Below are 18,288 nucleotides of genomic sequence, written 5' to 3' on the forward strand. Positions count from 1 at the left end.
AAACACACACACACACACACACACACACACACACACACACACACACACACACACACACACACACACACACACTGGCACACAAAATACACTCCTACCTTACCCCAAACCACTTCTTCATTCTCTACACAAGTCTCTGCACCCTCGTTATCTAACAACCAACCACCCATCCAACGAGCCAGCGAACCTCCTACTAACCTCCTACAATATCGTTTTATGTGTTTTTCCCTCTAGATTTCTCATTTTCCCCTCAGTTACCACCCTTTTGTCTCCTTTCCTGCCTTTTCCTCTTGTTTGTCTTCTCATACCCATCAATCACACACACAAGCACGCACACTGACCCACAAACACACACTCACCTCTCCACACACCACACAAAGGGGTACACGCACGCCATCTAACCCCCAAACAACTAACTAACTAGGGGCCGCATTCTTAAACATTTCGGTGCCCAAGCTCACATATTTGACAAGGCTTTCGTAGGAGTTTGGGGCATTTCCAGAGGTAGTTTTATGACCCTGGTGGTAATTTGACCCTTCTTCCGTACCGTGAACCTAAAGAAACACTCACTAGACCTCGACTGATTTCCCTTTTGGCCTTTTGAAAATAATTCATGTAAGAGATGGAAGCGTCTGAGATTACCGATCCAGCCTCCACCCAACCTCCAGCCTCCATCCAACCTCCAGCCTCCACCCAACCTCCAGCCTCCAGCCAGCCTTCCCCCGCGTGTATCAGCCTCACGTGCCCTCTTTATGCGTTAGTTCCGCCTCATCAGCACCTAAAGTTTCCTCCGGTGTCTGGAGCGCGTGCCACCCCCTGACCTGGGCTGTGCTGCGTGGCGGAGTGTAGCGCCAGTGCCAGTCAGTCAAGCAGCCAGTCAGTAAATCCCAAAGGCTGAACGTGATTCTCAGTTTTTTCAGCCAGTCAGTAGTTCTTGCAAGTCCAATCAGTAGTCTTTGTTATTCCGCCGGTCCCGTTAACCCCAAGTATCAGTCCCTCCAGTAGGTCAGTAGGTCTTTTAAATCCAGTCACAGGTCTTTGTTGGTTATCTAGTCTTGTAAGAGTGATTCCTAGGTCGATAGTAAGACAGTCTATCAGCTTTGCCCTCGAGTCCCATGTCTAGCCTGTTCTATTGCCATATTAAGCCCTAAAGCTAGTTATTTCAGCCAGTCAGCAGCCCGCATTAGTCCCATCACCAGTTCGTCAGTTATTTTTTTTTTTTTTTTTTACAGCTAAGGAGACAGCTCAAGGGCGCAAAGAAAAAAAAAGAAAAAATGGCCCGCTACTCACTGCGCCCCTTAAGCCCTATATTTACCTCCAATCAATCCTGAACCCCCTCTTCACTTCCATCAACTAGCCAATTCCCCAACAAGTCTCATGTCCAATCCCTTCAGCCAGTTGGTAGCCCTGTAACCTCCATAAACCAGCCCCAGTCAGCCCAGCAGCCCCCTTGAACTAGTCCCAGTCAGCCCTGTAGGTCATTTAACCCCAGGACGCCAAACTAAGCTAGCTAACCCCCCAGTCAGACCATAAGCCATGAGTGGTGTAAGAAAGGTGGTTTTGGTAAGGAAGCGGAGGGTGGTCTTGGAAAACACATCATTCCCTTGAAGATATTGAAATATTCGTGAGGGAAGGAAGTCTAGTGGAGGGAGGAGGAAGAAGAGGAAACACGGCGGGAGGTAGGAAGGGAGAGGGAGGGAGAGAAGGGAAGGAAGGGAGGGGCAAGGAACAGGAGAGGAAGGGAAGGATGGCAGGAAGGGACAGGGAACAGGAGGAGAGGGAGAGAAGGGAGGAAGAGCGAGGGAGGGAAGGACAGGGAGCGGGAGGAGAGGGAGAGAAGGGAGGAAAAGGGAGGATGGGAGGGACAGGGAACAGGAGGAGAGGGAGAGAAGGGAGGAAGAGGGAGGGAGGGAGGGACAGGGAGCAGTAGGAAACGCGATGGGGGGAGAAGGGAAGGCCAGAGGAAGGGAGGAAAGTTTCAGGGAGAGGAAAAATATCGGAGAGGAGTTAAATAGTTCAAGACGAAGGAGAGAAGAAATTTCCTCCACAGGGCGCCCGGAGAGGAAGGGAGGGAGGGAGAGAATGAGGAAGAGTAAGACATTAACGGAGGAGGAGTAATGAGGGAGGAGGTAACGAAGGAAGGAGATGAAGGGAAATGTGCGAATAAATGAAGGAAAAGTTTGGGAAATTTGGAAACAAGTGAAGGTGGCCGAGACAGAGGACGAAATAGTGATAAAATATAAGATGCAAATTATTAAGGAAGAAAAAGAAAAAGAAAGAGGGAAAGAGGAGACGGGTAACGAAGAAAGGAGATGAGAAATGGGGCAATATATGAAGGAAAAGTTTAGGAAATTCAGAAACAAGTGAAAATGGCCAAGACAGGAGACGAAAGAATGAGAAAAATAAAACACGCAAATTTGAAAGGAAGAGAAAACGAAGAAAGAAAAGAGAGAAGACATGTAACGAAGAAAGGAGATATAGGGAAATGTGAAAATAAATTAAGGAAAAGTTACGAAAATTCAGAAACAAGTGAAAATGGCCAAGACAGGAGACGAAAGAATGAGAAAAATATATAACACGCAAATTTGGAAAAGAAAAAGAAGAAAGAAAAGAGAGAAGACATGTAACGAAGAGAGGAGATGTAGGGAAGTGTGAAAATAAATTAAAGAAAAGTTACGAAAATTAAGTAACAGCTGAAAGTGATCAAGACAGAAGACGAAATGATAGAAAGAATAATTATAAGATGCAAATTAGTAAGTAAGAGAAAAGGAAAGAAGAAAAGATGATGCAAAATTTCAGAAACAAAGGAAAGTGGGCGAAACAGATAACGAAAGGGGAGAAAGAAGTATAAGATGCAAATAAGAAAGTTTAGTAAGAGTGAGAAAAAAAGGAAAGAATAGACGGGAGAGAAAGAAAGGAGATGAAGGGAAATGTGAAAATATATGAAGAAAAGTCACGGAAATTCAGATACAAGTGAGAGTGGCCAAAACCGAAGAGGAAATGATAAAAGACGATACAAATTAGTGGGAGAAAAGGGAAGAAGAAAAGAGGAGATGGATAACGAAGGAAGGAGATGAAGGGCTATGTGATAATGAATGCAGGAAAAGTTAGGAAAATTAAATAAGTGGCCGAAACAGGAGACGAAACGATAGAAAGAATTATAAGATGCAAATTGTAAATCAAGGAAGAGAAAAATAGAAAGAATTATAAGATGCAAATTGTAAAGCAAGGAAGAGAAAAACAGAAAGAATTATAAGATGCAAATTGTAAGCAAGGAAGAGAAAAATAGAAAAAAATATAAGATGCAAATTGTAAAGGAAGGAAGAGAAAAACAGAAAGAATTATAAGATGCAAATTGTAAGCAAGGAAGAGAAAAAACAAAGAAGAAAATAGGGAGACGCGTAAGGAAGGAAGATGAATATGCCAGTAAATAAAGGGAAAACCGCGGAAATTCAGAAACAAGTGAAAGTGGCGAAGACAAGACGAAGGGAGAGAAAAAAATATAAGATTCAAGGAAGAGCGGAAAATAAAGAACTGAAGAGACGCATAAGAAAGAAAGGAGATGAAGGGAAAACGGCAATGAATGAGGGAAACAAGTGAAAATGGCTAACACAAGACGAAGGGATAGAAAAATTAGAAGATGCAAATTAGTAAGTAAGGAAGAGAAAAAGAAAGAAGAGAGAGAGAGAGAGAGAGAGAGAGAGAGAGAGAGAGAGAGAGAGAGAGAGAGAGAGAGAGAGAAATTGCAAAATAGAAGGAGCGGGAAAATAGAGAGTGACATATTAGATTGAAGCAAAAAAAAAAAAGTCGTATTATAAAGTTAACGGTAAGAAATTGAGAAAGTTAAGACCTCGTTTTTAGGGACAAGAATTGAAGGAGACAGCTGCATAAGGTTATTAAGCTAGGGAAGGACAAGGCGAAGACAAAATAGAGAAATAATATCACGCCGAAGAAAATGGAAAACTACGGAACAGAAGTGGGAATAAACTGATAAACAACAAGAATTAAAGAAGTTGTTAAAGAATATTAAGAAGACAAAGATGAAACAGAGAAATAATGCGAAATCACGTGAATAAGGAAGAAAGGGGTAAGAATATAGAAACACAGGGACGAAAAAAAAAATAGAAAGAGATGAAGAAAATAAAACAAGAATTAAAGGAGAAAATTTGCAAAAGAATCAAGTTAAGAAGACGAAGACAAGATAGAGAAATAGAATCACGCCAATAAACGAAGAAAATGGACGGAAGGGAAAACGGAATAAGCTGATAAACAACAGAACAGGACAGAAGAAAAAGCTGCAAGAGAATATTAAATTAAGAAGACGAAGACAAAATGAAGAAAAAATAACGCGAACATAGAAGAAAATGGTAAACTGGGGAATCAGTAGCGAAAAATAATAAGGGATGAATAAGAGAAGACAAAAATTAAAACTAGAAAATGTAAAGATACTAAGATGAAGACGAGATAGAAAAATAAAAAAAGTTTAGGAAATTCATAAACAAGTGAAAATGGCCAAGACAGGAGACGAAAGGATGAAAAAAATATAACATGCAAGTTTGGAAGGAAGAGAAAAAGAAGAAAGAAAAGAGAGAAGACATGTAACGAAGAGAGGAGATGTAGGGAAGTGTGAAAATAAATTAAGCAAAAGTTACGGAAATTCAGAAACAAGTGAAGAAAGAAAATGGAAAACTATTGAAACACATGAACCAAATACAAGATAAAATATATTGAAGATCGAGAATTAAAAGAAGAATCTGAAAAAAATATATAAAGTTAAGAAGACAGACAAAGTATAGATATACGAAACTGTAGAAACGTAGGAACAAAAGATACAAACTAACTAACTAACTAACGAGAAGACGGAGGTGGAGGCGCATCGGCTCAGCGCTCCAACGAAAGATAAGATGAAATACTTAAATGCAAAGAATTGAAGGAGAAACGCATGAGGATAAAGAAGAGAATGGAACACTAAGACGAAGAAAAAAGGAAAAAAGGAAAATCGCTCGAATAAATAAGAAAATGGGAAACGAAATACTTAAATGAAAAGAATTGAAGGAGAAACGCATGAGGATAAAGAAGAGAATGGAACACTAAGATGAAGAAAAAATATAAAAAAGAAAATCACTCGAATAAATAAGAAAATCGGAAACTTCTGAAACGTAAATAGAAAAGACTGGAAGAGACGAATAATAGAAAAGAATTGAAGGAGAAATTTGTACTAGGATACGAAGTTAAAAAGACGAAGAAGAAAAGAAATAATGCAAAACCACGCGAATAAAGAAGAAAATGGAACACTACATCTGCATAAAACTGAAAGATGGTAAAAGATAGATCATAGAAAACAATTATTAACGGAGAAATTTCCCAAAAGGTGTTAAAACGAAATAGCAAATAAATGGGAAAAAAAAAACTACGAATCCAAGTGAAGGCAAAGTAGGCTAAAACAATAAAATCAAGGAGAAATATGAGGAAACTGGTGTGAGTAATACAACATGAAGCAAATAAGAAAAGGAAAGAAGAATGTAATTAAAGAGGAGATAAATAAAATGAAACAGGTAACGAAATAAATACGAAAAACAATAACAATAAAAGGAGGAGGAGGAGGAGGAGGAGGAGGAGGAGGAGGTGGAAAAGGAACAGTAAGACGAAAACGAAGAATAGGAATAAGAAGAGGAAGAGGAGGAGAAGGAAGAGGAGGAGGAGGAGGAGGTGGAAAAGCCGGAAAAGTAGGAATAGAAGAACGAGGAGGAGGAGGACGAAGATGACGAAGGAGAGGAAGAGGAGGAAGAGGCAATAAAAATAGAAACACAAGCCCGAACAACAAGACAAACGACGGGACATTAAAGCCAAAGAAAACGGAGCGAGGATACACGGAAAGAAAATGGGGGCCAAATTGCATACAAGGAAAATGGGAAGCGAGGTAACAGCTTTCCACATGACTCTTTATGGGCCCATTAGACCTTACCTGACGCCCCACACCTGAGATTACCTGTGTTGGGGCGAGGGACAGGTGTGGCGCGGGAGGAGGAGGAGGAAGAATAGGAGAAGGGTAGACTAGACAGGAGAGAAAAGGAGGTAAAGGAAGAGATGGGAAGCTTAGGAGGAGGAGGAGGAGGAGGAGGAGGAGGAGGAGGAGGAGGAGGAGGAGGATAGGCTGGACAGAAGGGAAAAGAAGGCAAAGGAAGAGATGGGAAGATAAGCTTGAGGGAAGGAGGAGGAGGAGCAGGAGGAGGAAGAAGGAGAATAAAGGAAGCTGAGGAGGAAGTGGAGGGAAGGAAGAGAGGAGGAACAGGAGGAGAGGGAAGGATGTAGAGGTAGAGGTGGAGGAAAGAAAGAGAGAGGAAATGTTGAGTAGGTCGAGGAGGAGGAAGAGAGAAAAGGTAAGGGAAATCAGAAGGAAAGGAGGAGAAAAGAAGAGAGAAGAATAAGCTGGGAAAAGGAAGGTAAGGGGAAGGAGGCAGAAGAGAAGAAGGAACAGTGGAAGGTAAGGTAGTAGGAAGGAAGAAGGAAAGGGAAGGAGGAAATGAGCGAAAGGAATATAGATGGGGAGGAAGGGGAAGGAAGGAAGGAAGATAGAAAGCTAGGCGAGGAGAAAAGTCAGAGGAAAGAAAGAAGGAAAATAAAAGTGAGAATAAGGAAGAAGTGCGCTTAGAAAAAAAGGGCGAAAGACGAAGGAAGGAGAGGAAAAGAAGTAGGGAGTAAAGGGCAGAAGAAAAGGAATGAAGAAGAGAAGGAGGAATAGGTGAAAAGGGAAGAAGGAACGAATGAGCTTAGAAAAAAAAGAGCGAAAGACGATGGTAAGAAAGGAAAGGAGTTGGGAGTAAAAGGAAGAAAGGGAAAGAAAAGAAGGAGGGAAAGGAAAAATAAGAGAAGAGAAGACTGATCACAAAACATATGCTTGATAAAGATGGACATACGTAGTGACTGTGACTGTGTAGATAAATGCAAGGAAGAATAAGGATGGACGAAGAAAAAGAAGATTGAACGGGGAAGAAGGGAAAAATTAACATATAAGAAAGAGATAAGAAACACAGAGGAGAAGCAAGATTAGAGAGGGAAGAATAGAAAGAATAAAGAAGAAACAAAATGAGGAAAGGAAGAGACGAAGAAAAGAATGGCTGAAGAAAGTAATATCGTAATTGAATTTAAAATAAGAAGGAAGAGACAGAAGAAGAAGAAGATGATGATGATGAAGCAAAAGGATAATAAGCAAAATGAGTAAAAGAAGAATAAGACCAAGAAGAACAAGGACAAACACAAGAAGAACAGTGAGGTGCCTGGTGCCGAAGTGTCAGTATGAAGGAGTGTGGCAGAAGGCGCCCCTCACTAGTGCCATCTGGTGCCGGGGAGCGGAATGAACGCCGCGAGACGAACAAAAATGCAGAGCGTGGCGGGGAACAATTCATGCCGAAACTTATGAAGGAAAATTAGGGGCGGGCCGAACCGATTTATTCCGGTGTCGAGCTGGCTGGTCATTGAGTTTTCCTTTTTGCTTCAGTCTTTCTTGCCGAGTAAACTTTCTTCTTATTCGCCTTTGTGACCTTTTTTTACCTATTGGATTTTTTTTTTTCATTTATTTATTTATTTATTTATTTATTTTTGTGTGTGTGTGTGAGTATAGATGTGGGTGTTCTATTTCTGCCTGTGATTTTTCAGTATATATTCTTCTGCAAGTGTTTTTTTTATTATTATTTTCCGACTTTATGCGTAGCTAATTTTTTTCTTTTTTTCTAATAACTTTTTTCTTCACATGCGTCTTTCTGAACTTTAACTTTTCCTTTTGTTTCTCTCTGTCCCTTTGTAACTTTTTTTTTTTGCATTTTCTTACTCCTCATTATTTTTCACTTCTTATATTTTTCTTACCTCAGTTTAGTTTCCATGGTTTCCCTCCCGCTGTCCATTACATTTTTTTTTTACCTGTCTTACTATTTATTTTTACCGTCACCTCTCTCTCTCTCTCTCTCTCTCTCTCTCTCTCTCTCTCTCTCTCTCTCTCTCTCTCTCTCTCTCTCTCTCTCTCTCTCTCTTTTCCCATGATTTACTGAGTTTAAAACAAGTTAGTGCGGACTGTATTTTATTTAGATCCGAGTTAAACCTATTTTTCTCTCTCTCTCTCTCTCTCTCTCTCTCTCTCTCTCTCTCTCTCTCTCTCTCTCTCTCTCTCTCTCTCTCTCTCTCTCTCTCTCTCTCGTTCCTAGCAAATTTTTACAAGACACAAAAAACAAGAGACAGTCGACAATTTAGGGAAGTCGTATCGAGTTCCCGCCAAAACCTGAAGCATTTTGAGGCCGGGCAATAGACGATGAGGGAAATGGCTCTCCTCCGGGTGCTCTGTCGGAGTGTTATGTCGTCTATTGTTATTGACGGGACTTCGTAGGTTTTAGTTTTCATCGTTCTTTTGTTTTCCTTTGTTTGAGGGGAAAGTGGCAAGAAGTGTTTATTGCTATCATTGTCATCATTATTATTATCGTTGTTGTTTTGTTTTCTTATATTTATTGTTGGTCTTTTTTTGTGTGTGAGGAAAGAATGTAGTATGCTGAAAGGAAGGCTTAAAAGTAATTATTCCATTTTTTTTTAATATTGTTTTATTGTCTCATTTATTTACTTATATGCCTTTATTTTCTTTGTGTTTATGTATCTATTAACTGATTTATTTATACGAAAAGCCTTGAAGTTTTATACCATTTTTTTCGGTGATTTATTTATTTATTTAACTAATTTATATAAATAAAAAAAATCTGAATCTGTTTATCCTTTTCTGGTTATTTTATTTATTAATCAACTAATTTAGTTATGGGAAAGGCCTTAAATCTATGTAAAATTTGTTTCGGTTATTCATTTATTCATGTCGACGGTTTGGCATTCGGGATTGAGTAAAATGTTTATAGAGAATAATTCCTAAATGTCACAGAGACGCCGAGGCTGGGTTTCGAAATTCCGACCTCCAGCGTTGGTCTTCCCTTACTTTTCTTTTTTTATGCTTTTCCTTTTTCATACGATCCATCAATTGATCTTTATATAAATTCACTAACTATATTTTTCCTGTGATTTGCATTTGTTATTATTTCAGTGTTATTTTTCGTCCACTCAAAGCCCCATCAATTGATCTTTATATAAATTCACTAACTATATTTTTCCTGTGATTTGCATTTGTTATTATTTCTATGTTATTTTTCGTCCACTCAAAGCTTCATCAATTGATCTTTATATAAATTCACTAACTATATTTTTCCTGTGATTTGCATTTGTTATTATTTCAGTGTTATTTTTCGTCCACTCAAAGCCCCATCAATTGATCTTTATATAAATTCACTAACTATATTTTTCCTGTGATTTGCATTTGTTATTATTTCAGTGTTATTTTTCGTCCACTCAAAGCTTCATCAATTGATCTTTATATAAATTCACTAACTATATTTTTCCTGTGATTTGCATTTGTTATTGTTTCTATGGTATTTTTCGTCCACTCAAACTTTCATTTCCCTTTTTACCCATCGAAAAAAAAAATTCATACGATATTTTATTAACATTTATTTTTATTCACATCTTCCTTCATTAAAATTCAAAGTTATCAGCAGGCACTTTTTTCTCTCCTTCCTAATAAGCTTTCCCACGCAGTTCCTTTTTTTTTCTGTGTCTTTTCCTTCCCGTCTTTTCTGTATCGTTCAGAACTTCTTCCATTTGCAAAGTTTCTATTTCTTTTCAACTCCTAGACATTCCACAAAACCTTCGAATGATAGTTAATTCTAATATTTTTTTTTTTAACTCCTAGACATTCCACAAAACCTTCGAATGATAGTTAATTCTAATATTTTTTTTTTTAACTCCTAGACATTCCACAAAACCTTCGTATGATAGTTAATTCTAATATATTTTTTTGAACTCCTAGACATTCCACAAAACCTTCGTATGATAGTTAATTCTAATATTTTTTTTTTAACTCCTAGATATTCCACAAAACCTTCGTATGATAGTTAATTCTAATATTTTTTTGAACTCCTAGACATTCCACAAAACCTTCATGATACTTAATTCTAATATATTTCTTTTTAGCTCCTAGATATTCTACAAAACCTTCATATGATACTTAATTCTTATATATATTTATTTGTTAACTCCTAAATTTTCTACTAAACCTTCATATAATATTTTTTTCTCATTTTTTCATTAATCTTTCCCAGACTTCAAAATTATCGGTAGCCATTTTTCCACCTTCCTTTTTAGCTTTTTTTTTTTTTTTTTTTTTTTTTTACATCAAAGGATGCGGCTCAACGGCACCAAAAAGAGTAAAAAATAAAAAAAATCCCGCTCCTATTTTCCTCATCGCTGTCTTTTCAATATTGCTCAGAAATTCTTCCATTCTCAAAGCTTATATTTCTTTTTAACTCTTAGATACTCCACAAAACATTCACATGACATTTTACTGATATATTTAGTTTTATTCACGCCTTTCTTTAACTTCATAATCATCCATTGGCATTTTTCCAATCCTTCCTAATAACCTTTCCCTCGCTATTCCTTTTTCCGTCTCTTCCCCTTCGCCGTCTTTCCAGTATCGTTGAGAATTTCCACCTTTTGTGTCCTGGAATACCGCGTGTAGTCTTTTAATCTTTGGGTGTTACCAGACCCGGCTCACCTCCGCCCGCACACCCCTGCCGCCCCCTCGCCCCCTTCCCGCCTCTCCTTCCCTCCTTTGTCTCTCCTCTCTTTCACTCATTCTCTTTACTCACTTTTCTCCATCCCTCCGGTCCTTTTCCCACCATCCCTCCTCACCCCTTTTGTCTGCTCTCTCTCTTTACTCATATCTCTCTCTCTCTCTCTCTCTCTCTCTCTCTCTCTCTCTCTCTCTCTCTCTCTCTCTCTCTCTCTCTCTCTCTCTCTCTCTCTCTCTCTCTCTCTCTCTCTCTCTCTCTCTCTCTCTCTCTCTCTCTCTCAGCCAGCCTTTCCTTTTCTCCTTTGTTGCCTTTTTCTCACTTTACTTATTCTTTCCCTCCATCCCTCTTTCACTCCTATCCCTTATTTCTCTCTCTCTCTCTCTCTCTCTCTCTCTCTCTCTCTCTCTCTCTCTCTCTCTCTCTCTCTCTCTCTCTCTCTCTCTCTCTCTCTCTCTCTCTCTCTCTCTCTCTCTCTCTCTCTCCTCTCTCTCTCTCTCTTCTTCCCTCCATCCATTTCCCTCACTATCCCTTCTGTCCTCTCCTTCCCTCCCTCATTCCTTCTCTTTTTTTTCGCTGTTCCCTCTATTTTTCTCCTTAATTCCTCTCCCTTCCTTCCATACATCATTCTCCCCCCTCTTTCTCTCCCATGCTCACGCGCGCGCACGCAGACACACACACACACACACACACACACACACACACACACACACACACACACACACACACACACACATATGTTCAACTAAATTTCTTTCCATTCTGCTCTGCGTTTCTATCTACAGTACGCCTCCTCCACAACATCATCATAAATTCATAATCACTATAATCATCGTCATCTTCTTTCTCTTCCCCTTCCTTCATCAGCCCCCATCCTTCCCACCTATTTTCATTCATTCAGCAGATGGTATGATGAGGCTTAGAACTCTACGGAACATGTACACCAAATTCAAAAACTAGATACACACAACAGGCAAGAATGAAAACGCTTGGGAGAGAGGTCTGTTGTCCGCAGTGCTGATGGTGGCTATGTTTCCCTCCCCCAGGTTCAATAGCGAGCAGCACCGCCTTCGCTGGGAGCAGGTGTGCCGCGAGGTGAACGACAGGGGCACCTACGACCTCACGCAGACCGAGCTCGTCTACGGCGCCAAGCTGGGCTGGAGGAACGCCCCGCGCTGCATCGGGCGCATCCAGTGGTCCAAGCTGCAGGTGAGAGCCCCACGGATGCTTGCAGGGAAATGTAGGATAAGGCAGGGCTAAGTACGGGTCACGCTTCAGTTTTTTTTTTTTTACAACAAAGGAGACAGCTCAAGGGCACAAATAAAAGGAAACAATAATAATAAAAAAGCCCACTACTCGCTGCTCCTAAAAAAAGAATAAAAAAAGGTGGCCGAAAGGGAGGTCAATTTCGTGATTTCGGGATTAGGTCGCGATAGGCTACTCACTAAGAACACTACCACAGTCCGACACGGTATCATTTTGTAAGCGCCCTAATCAACCCTTTACATTCCATAAAGGTCAGGTTTTCTACTTTTTGTCAGGCTTTTTACTTTATTGTCAGGTTTTCTACTTTGTCGGGTTTTTGTCAAGATCTACTCTTTTCAGGGTTTTGTCAGGTTTTCTATTTTTAAGGTGTATCAGGTTTTCTACTCTGTCAAGTATTCTCCTGTCATGGTTTATATTTTTTGTCAGGTTTTGTCAGGTTTCAAAAGTAAGCGTCCAAACCAAGCTCCATTCTCCTCAAAGGTCAGGTATCCTTCTCGGCATCACACACTCAATAGATTTCCTGTATAGTGTCTTCAAATTTCTTTCTTCTCTATCCACACTAAACACTTTACAAGGATCTTTCGTGGCATTTCTTATTTGATTCGGGAGCTTCCTAACCCGCGGTGTTGAACTTTGGAACAGTCTCTTAGTAAATACCGAACGAGGAAAGCAACACGGCTCTTAGTTGATGTCCAGAGATTGAGAGATGGCCCGTGAGGATAATACACGAAATAAAACTAGGCCAAAGAAAAAAAAGGAAAGAAAAGAAAAAAAGGAAGATCAGTCGAACGATGTATTTTTTTCTACTCCTTGTTATAGGTACTAGAATATCGGAAGTTGTGAGTAATGCATTGGTCCACTTATCCGGGTTTTTTTCCAATATATTTACAGGTGAGAGAGAGAGAGAGAGAGAGAGAGAGAGAGAGAGAGAGAGAGAGAGAGAGAGAGAGATGCAGCAAAGTTCACCAAGCTAAGTCCTCCCGAAGGCTTGTAATGGTTTAGTAATTAATTGATTCATATTCATTACCACTTTTTTTAACCTCCGAAGCTCACACTCTTATTGCTGAAGGTGAACGTTTAAAGGGGCGAGTGTGTGAAGAGGGTGCTCGGTGTTGGTAATGGTGCAAGGTGTGAGGGGAGTGTTTTGTGTTGGTAAGAGTGCATAGCGTGAGTTGGATGTTTTGTGTTGGTAATAGTGTAATGTCTGAGGGGGACTTTTTGTGTTGGTAAAAGTGTTAGGTGTGAGTGAGATGCTGTGTGTTGGTAATTCTGCAAGAAGTGAGGGAGGAATTTCTTTTTTGTTGTTGTTGGTGGTGGTGGTAATTGTACAAAGTGTGAGAGGGACTTTTTTGTGTTGGTAATAGTGCAAGAAGTGAAGGTGAATGCCCCGTGTTAGTATTAGTGCAATGTTCTTCACTCCTCTATTAAAGCTACCCTCGCCATCTTCACTACTGCTACGATAACCATTCGATTCACACACCATAGGAACCATTATCATTATCCTCATTACCTCTGTTTCTCGCCTTCATCACTTCCACTATCAGTTACAAACACCACCACCACGCGTCTTCATTGTCATCACTATAGTTTGTCACCACTGTTCTCATCACCCCTAGTTTATCATCACTATTCTCATCACCATTGCTTCTCACCATCACCTCACTGCCAGTTTCAAACACCACCACTCGCCCTCACTACCAGTCTACCATCATTAGCTTATCTTTCTTCGTAGCATGTTATCACCACCACCACTACAACCATCATTACCATTCATTAGAAGCCATAAACGACCTATCATCACCAGACTCACTCCAACTATTCCTCATCACCCCCACCACCACCACCATCACCATAATAACTCAGCTAATGCACCACCAATACCAACACTACTACCAACCGAGTGCGACCTATCACCACCACGATCACCAATCTTATTCTTCACCACCACCACCACAAGAACCATAAATCACCACCACCACCACTCATCCCCACCACCAATATCATCACCATCATCATTCCTGCATAAATCTTTGCGTGTGATTTCTCTGTGCTCATAAACCTTGCAATTTCCAGCGGCAGACGTATGCGTGAGGCGTGAATGCGGGGTAGGCTATGTTAGTGGTGGTGGTGGTGGTGGTAATCTAAGGAAAGGAAGGAGATAGAAGCGTTTGACGTGACTGAATCGAGGCAATATTAATGGTGTAAAGTGGTGATGTTGGTAGTGGTGGTTATGATGATGGTAGTGGTGGTTATGGTGGTGGTAGACTGGTGGTAGAAGGAAAGAGATGATAGTGGTGAATGGTATAGGTTAATGGTAGAGCAGAGGTGAATGGAGGTAGCGGTTTCTTTAATGGAGGTCATGGTGGTAGAGAAAAGATGGCGATTGGCGTTGCGTAATGGTAGGATAATTGATACTGGCTTTTGTCCCACAGCGTCGACGTTAGTTATGGACATGGCGAAGCGTACACGCGGCCCTGGGTTGGGGGCATACTTTATCTCTTCAGTTTTTTACCTTAACGTTCGCTCACAATTTACCATCGCGACCCCTCCCACACACACCTGGTAGTGGCTGTATAGTGGTAGGGGTGGTAACGCTAAGGAAAATTAAGTGTTGACGGTATAGTGGTGATTGGTGATGGTGAGGGCAGTTCAGTGGTGAAGGGTTTTGGTGATGATAGTGACAAGGGCAGATCAGTCGTTGCAGTATAGTGATGGCACAGTGGTGATGGTGATGGTGGTAGTCAGGTGGTCTTGTCGGTGGTGGTGGTGGTGGTGGTGGTAAGGGCAGCTAAGTGATGGTGGTGATGGTGATGGTGGTAGTCAGGTGGTCTTGTCAGTGGTAGTGGTGGTGGTGGTAAGGGCAGCTAAGTGATGGTGGTGATGGTGATGGTGGTCTTGTCAGTGGTAGTGGTGATGGTGGTGATGGTGATGGTGGTCTTGACGGTGGTAGTGGTAGTGGTGGTGATGGTGGTAGTAAAGGCAGCTAAGTGATGGTGGTGATGGTGATGGTGGTTTTGACAGTGGTAGTGGTGATGGTGGTGATGGTCGTGAGCAAAGAGGGATGGGGTGAAGGAGAGCAGGAGCCGGAGCAACACCCAAGACACGTAGGTGGTTACAGGAGCAAACATCTTCCCGGCCAGTTAATTACAAGCCTTGACGGAGCCGCCGCGGCCTGAGCGAGGGGCTGCGGGCGGCCAGGCGGTGGGCGGGGGTCGTTCGGAGTGCTTACCGCGGCCGTTTCCTCCACTTAGATGGGTCGTTATTCGCCGCCCACCGCGCCTTGCCACGCCAGACGCTCCCCTGGCGCATGTTGGCGTGAAGACCAGACGCAATATTCCTTTTATATCTCTAAGTTCGTATTCTTTTTTTTTCCCATCCTTTTTATTCCAACTGTGTGCTTTTGGTGTCCCTTATATTTGCATTTAGGTATATATTTATTGATTTATCTGTTTATTTAATAATTTTTATCTTCTTATTTATTTATTTTGCGTGAGTCCAGTAAACGGGTGATTTAGTGTGTGTTGACAGACGGCTCTTACACACACACACACACACACACACACACACACACACACACACACACACTACAAAAAAACAAACAAATACCCTTTTTTTTTCTGTTCCTGTTTGAGAGAAAATTTAACTTCAGGGCTTCAGGTGTATTTCATAGAGTATTCCAGGAGGTGTTGCAGGTGTGTCATTCCCCAGGCAGGTGTGTTTCAGGTGTTGTGTTTGTCATGTTGCAGGTGTTCGACGCGCGCTACGTCACTACGGCCAGCGGTATGTTTGAGGCTCTCTGCAACCACATCAAGTACGGCACCAACAAAGGAAATCTGAGGTAAGGGTCTGTTTGTCCATAAATCTGTGCCTGTATGATCACCTGTGTTTGTCTGAGTATGTCTGTCTGCTTGTATGTCTTGTCTGCCTGTGTGTTTGTATGTCTGCTTCTCTGTGTGTCTGTTCGTCTGACTGATATTGAAGGAAGACGTGGAGATAGGTGGTGGAGGAAGATATGAGGAGGCTGAATATCACGGAAGAAATGGCTATAGACCGGCGACAGTGGAGGAGGCTCATATCCCGTCCAACCCCACCATAGGGAATAAATGGACGTTAAACGATGATGATGATGATGATGATATTGAAGTTTAATTTTAATGTGAAGCAACACTCATACGTCACAACGTTTTTCTTATAATAATTCTTAGGCACTTTATACTTTTGGTAATTACTGATTATGATACAATATCGATTCATGAGTGATTGATGTATATTATGAAATTTATTTTTATGCAATTTTGTGGACAGTGAAATATCTACCTATCTTCATCTACCTGTCTGGTTGATTGGTTGGCTGTTTGTCTTGATGGCTGCTTGTCTGTGTCTGCGAGGCTGGATGGATGGATGGATGGATGGATGGCTGTCTATGATGTCATTCTCGCCACCTCCTGACTATTTGAGAAAGCTTCATAGACTTTATACTAAAAACTTGCATTTTATCTTACCTCATGAAAACCATTGTGTGATCATACTTCTTTTGATTTATAAAAATATCCTCCTCCCCTTGTCTCTCCTCCATCGGAAAAAAAAAGTCCTTGATGTGCACCATAAACTTCAAAATCAGAATACTGACAGAATTTTAAACTCCCCTCACAGCCACCACTCCCAATGACCGACTCTTCCTCAGCCCACAAACCCTCTGCATCCGGTTGAATACCACTCACGCCCTGCTCCAATATTCTTCTGTTTTCACCCCAAGGCGCCATATAACTTTAGTTGGTGCAGCCCTTGATTGGGGTATGCAGTCTATACTACAGCATTACAAATACTGCTAAAACCAAACATACCAATCTCCCCTCCCGCAGGTCCGCCATCACCATCTTCCCGCAGCGCACGGACGGCAAACACGATTTCCGGGTGTGGAACGCGCAGCTCATCAGCTACGCCGGCTACAAGCAGGAGGACGGCAGCATCGTGGGTGACCCCCTCAACGTGGAGTTTACCGAGGTGAGGGAGTGATCCTCTTGCCTATGTGTTCACCTTCGGACTTTTTGTATGTGTGTTGGGATTGTTTATTTCTCCCTTTTTTCCCTTGAGCTGCCTCCTTTACTGTGAAAAAAATATTCTGTTCCTGTTTTTGTTCTCTTGTTCCTGTCTGTGTTCACCTGTTCCTGTCTCTGTTCACCTGTTTTTTACCTGTTGTCTATTTGTGCTTCTCTACGATTATTGGTATTTTAACTCATTTCTTCTGTCAGCTAAATCATCAAACGTGTGCATCCTGTTTGATATGGAAAATTAATGTATGTCCATACTCTAGTACGTGTCATTCACTCATTTATTCACGTGCTCACGTGCTAGTCACGTGACTGCCAGCCAGTACCCATGCAGAAGGATCTCATCACTGACATTCATTTCACCATTAATATGAACATTGATAGCACTTCCATTCTTGCCCTCATCGGCACACTCTCCATTGCCATTGTGTGTGTGTGTGTGTGTGTGTGTGTACCTGTGTGCGTGCGCGCTCGTGTTTCCGTATCCGCGCGTGTGCGCCCGTGTACGTATACGCGTGTGCGCACGTGTACCTGCACGCGCGCACGTGTGTGTGTGTGTGTGTGTGTGTGTGTGCGCTCGTGTGTGCATATGCAAGTGTGTGCACGTATACCTGCACGCACGTGTGTGTGTGTGTGTGTGTGTGTGTGTGTGTGTGTGTGTGTGTGTCCTCTTCCTTTTTCTTCCTCTTCATATACTGTTTATCGTCCCTTAATCTTCACCCTTTTCTTACTTATTCTGTCCTACTCGTACTTTATTCCCACTCCATACCCTCAACATTCTGTTATTATATTACATTACATTTACTTTACTCTTTATTAATCCTCCTCTTTATTGCCATCACCCTCCTCCTCCTCCTCCTCCTCCTTGTCCTCCTCCTCCTCCTCCCTTCATCACCCCATAAAACACAGGCCACACCTTAAGTTCACCCACAACTCAGTCATGGCCTCGCTACAGGTGTGTCAGAGGCTGGGTTGGCGGGGGAAGGGCGGCCGCTGGGACGTGCTGCCCCTTGTGCTCTCCGCCAATGGACACGACCCGGAGTGGTTTGACATTCCCCCTGACCTCATCCTCATCGTGGCCATCACCCACCCGGAGTGAGTATGAGGAAGGGGATTAGGGGAAGAATAAGGGTATGCAGAGGATGAGGGAAGGGCATGAAAGGAAAGGAAGGAAGAGATGAAGACAATGTGTGAAAGTGGAGCAAAAGAATAATGTAAAGGAAAGGAAAGGTAGAAGGGGAAGCTAGAGGAGAGGAAGGGCAGAAGTTTATTTGGGAAGGATAGGTGGAAAATATGAAGAGAAGAAAGGTTTGTGTGAAGGA

General features: G+C 41.6%; 1 protein-coding gene across 8 annotated transcripts in view; it reads left to right on the forward strand.

Annotated features, from left to right (window-relative positions):
• Positions 1-18,288, forward strand: part of LOC127006615 (nitric oxide synthase-like protein) — a 173,529-nt gene that overhangs the window by 136,161 nt on the left and 19,080 nt on the right. For all 8 annotated transcript variants that reach the window (XM_050876720.1, XM_050876717.1, XM_050876722.1 and 5 more), the window contains 4 exons: positions 11,696-11,858; positions 15,662-15,753; positions 16,778-16,919; positions 17,922-18,061. In XM_050876720.1, the coding sequence (XP_050732677.1) occupies positions 11,696-11,858; positions 15,662-15,753; positions 16,778-16,919; positions 17,922-18,061 (537 nt within the window). The remainder of the gene's footprint in view (positions 1-11,695; positions 11,859-15,661; positions 15,754-16,777; positions 16,920-17,921; positions 18,062-18,288) is intronic.

The sequence above is a fragment of the Eriocheir sinensis genome, chromosome 33 (assembly GCF_024679095.1).
Source record: "Eriocheir sinensis breed Jianghai 21 chromosome 33, ASM2467909v1, whole genome shotgun sequence".
Taxonomy (NCBI): domain Eukaryota; kingdom Metazoa; phylum Arthropoda; class Malacostraca; order Decapoda; family Varunidae; genus Eriocheir; species Eriocheir sinensis.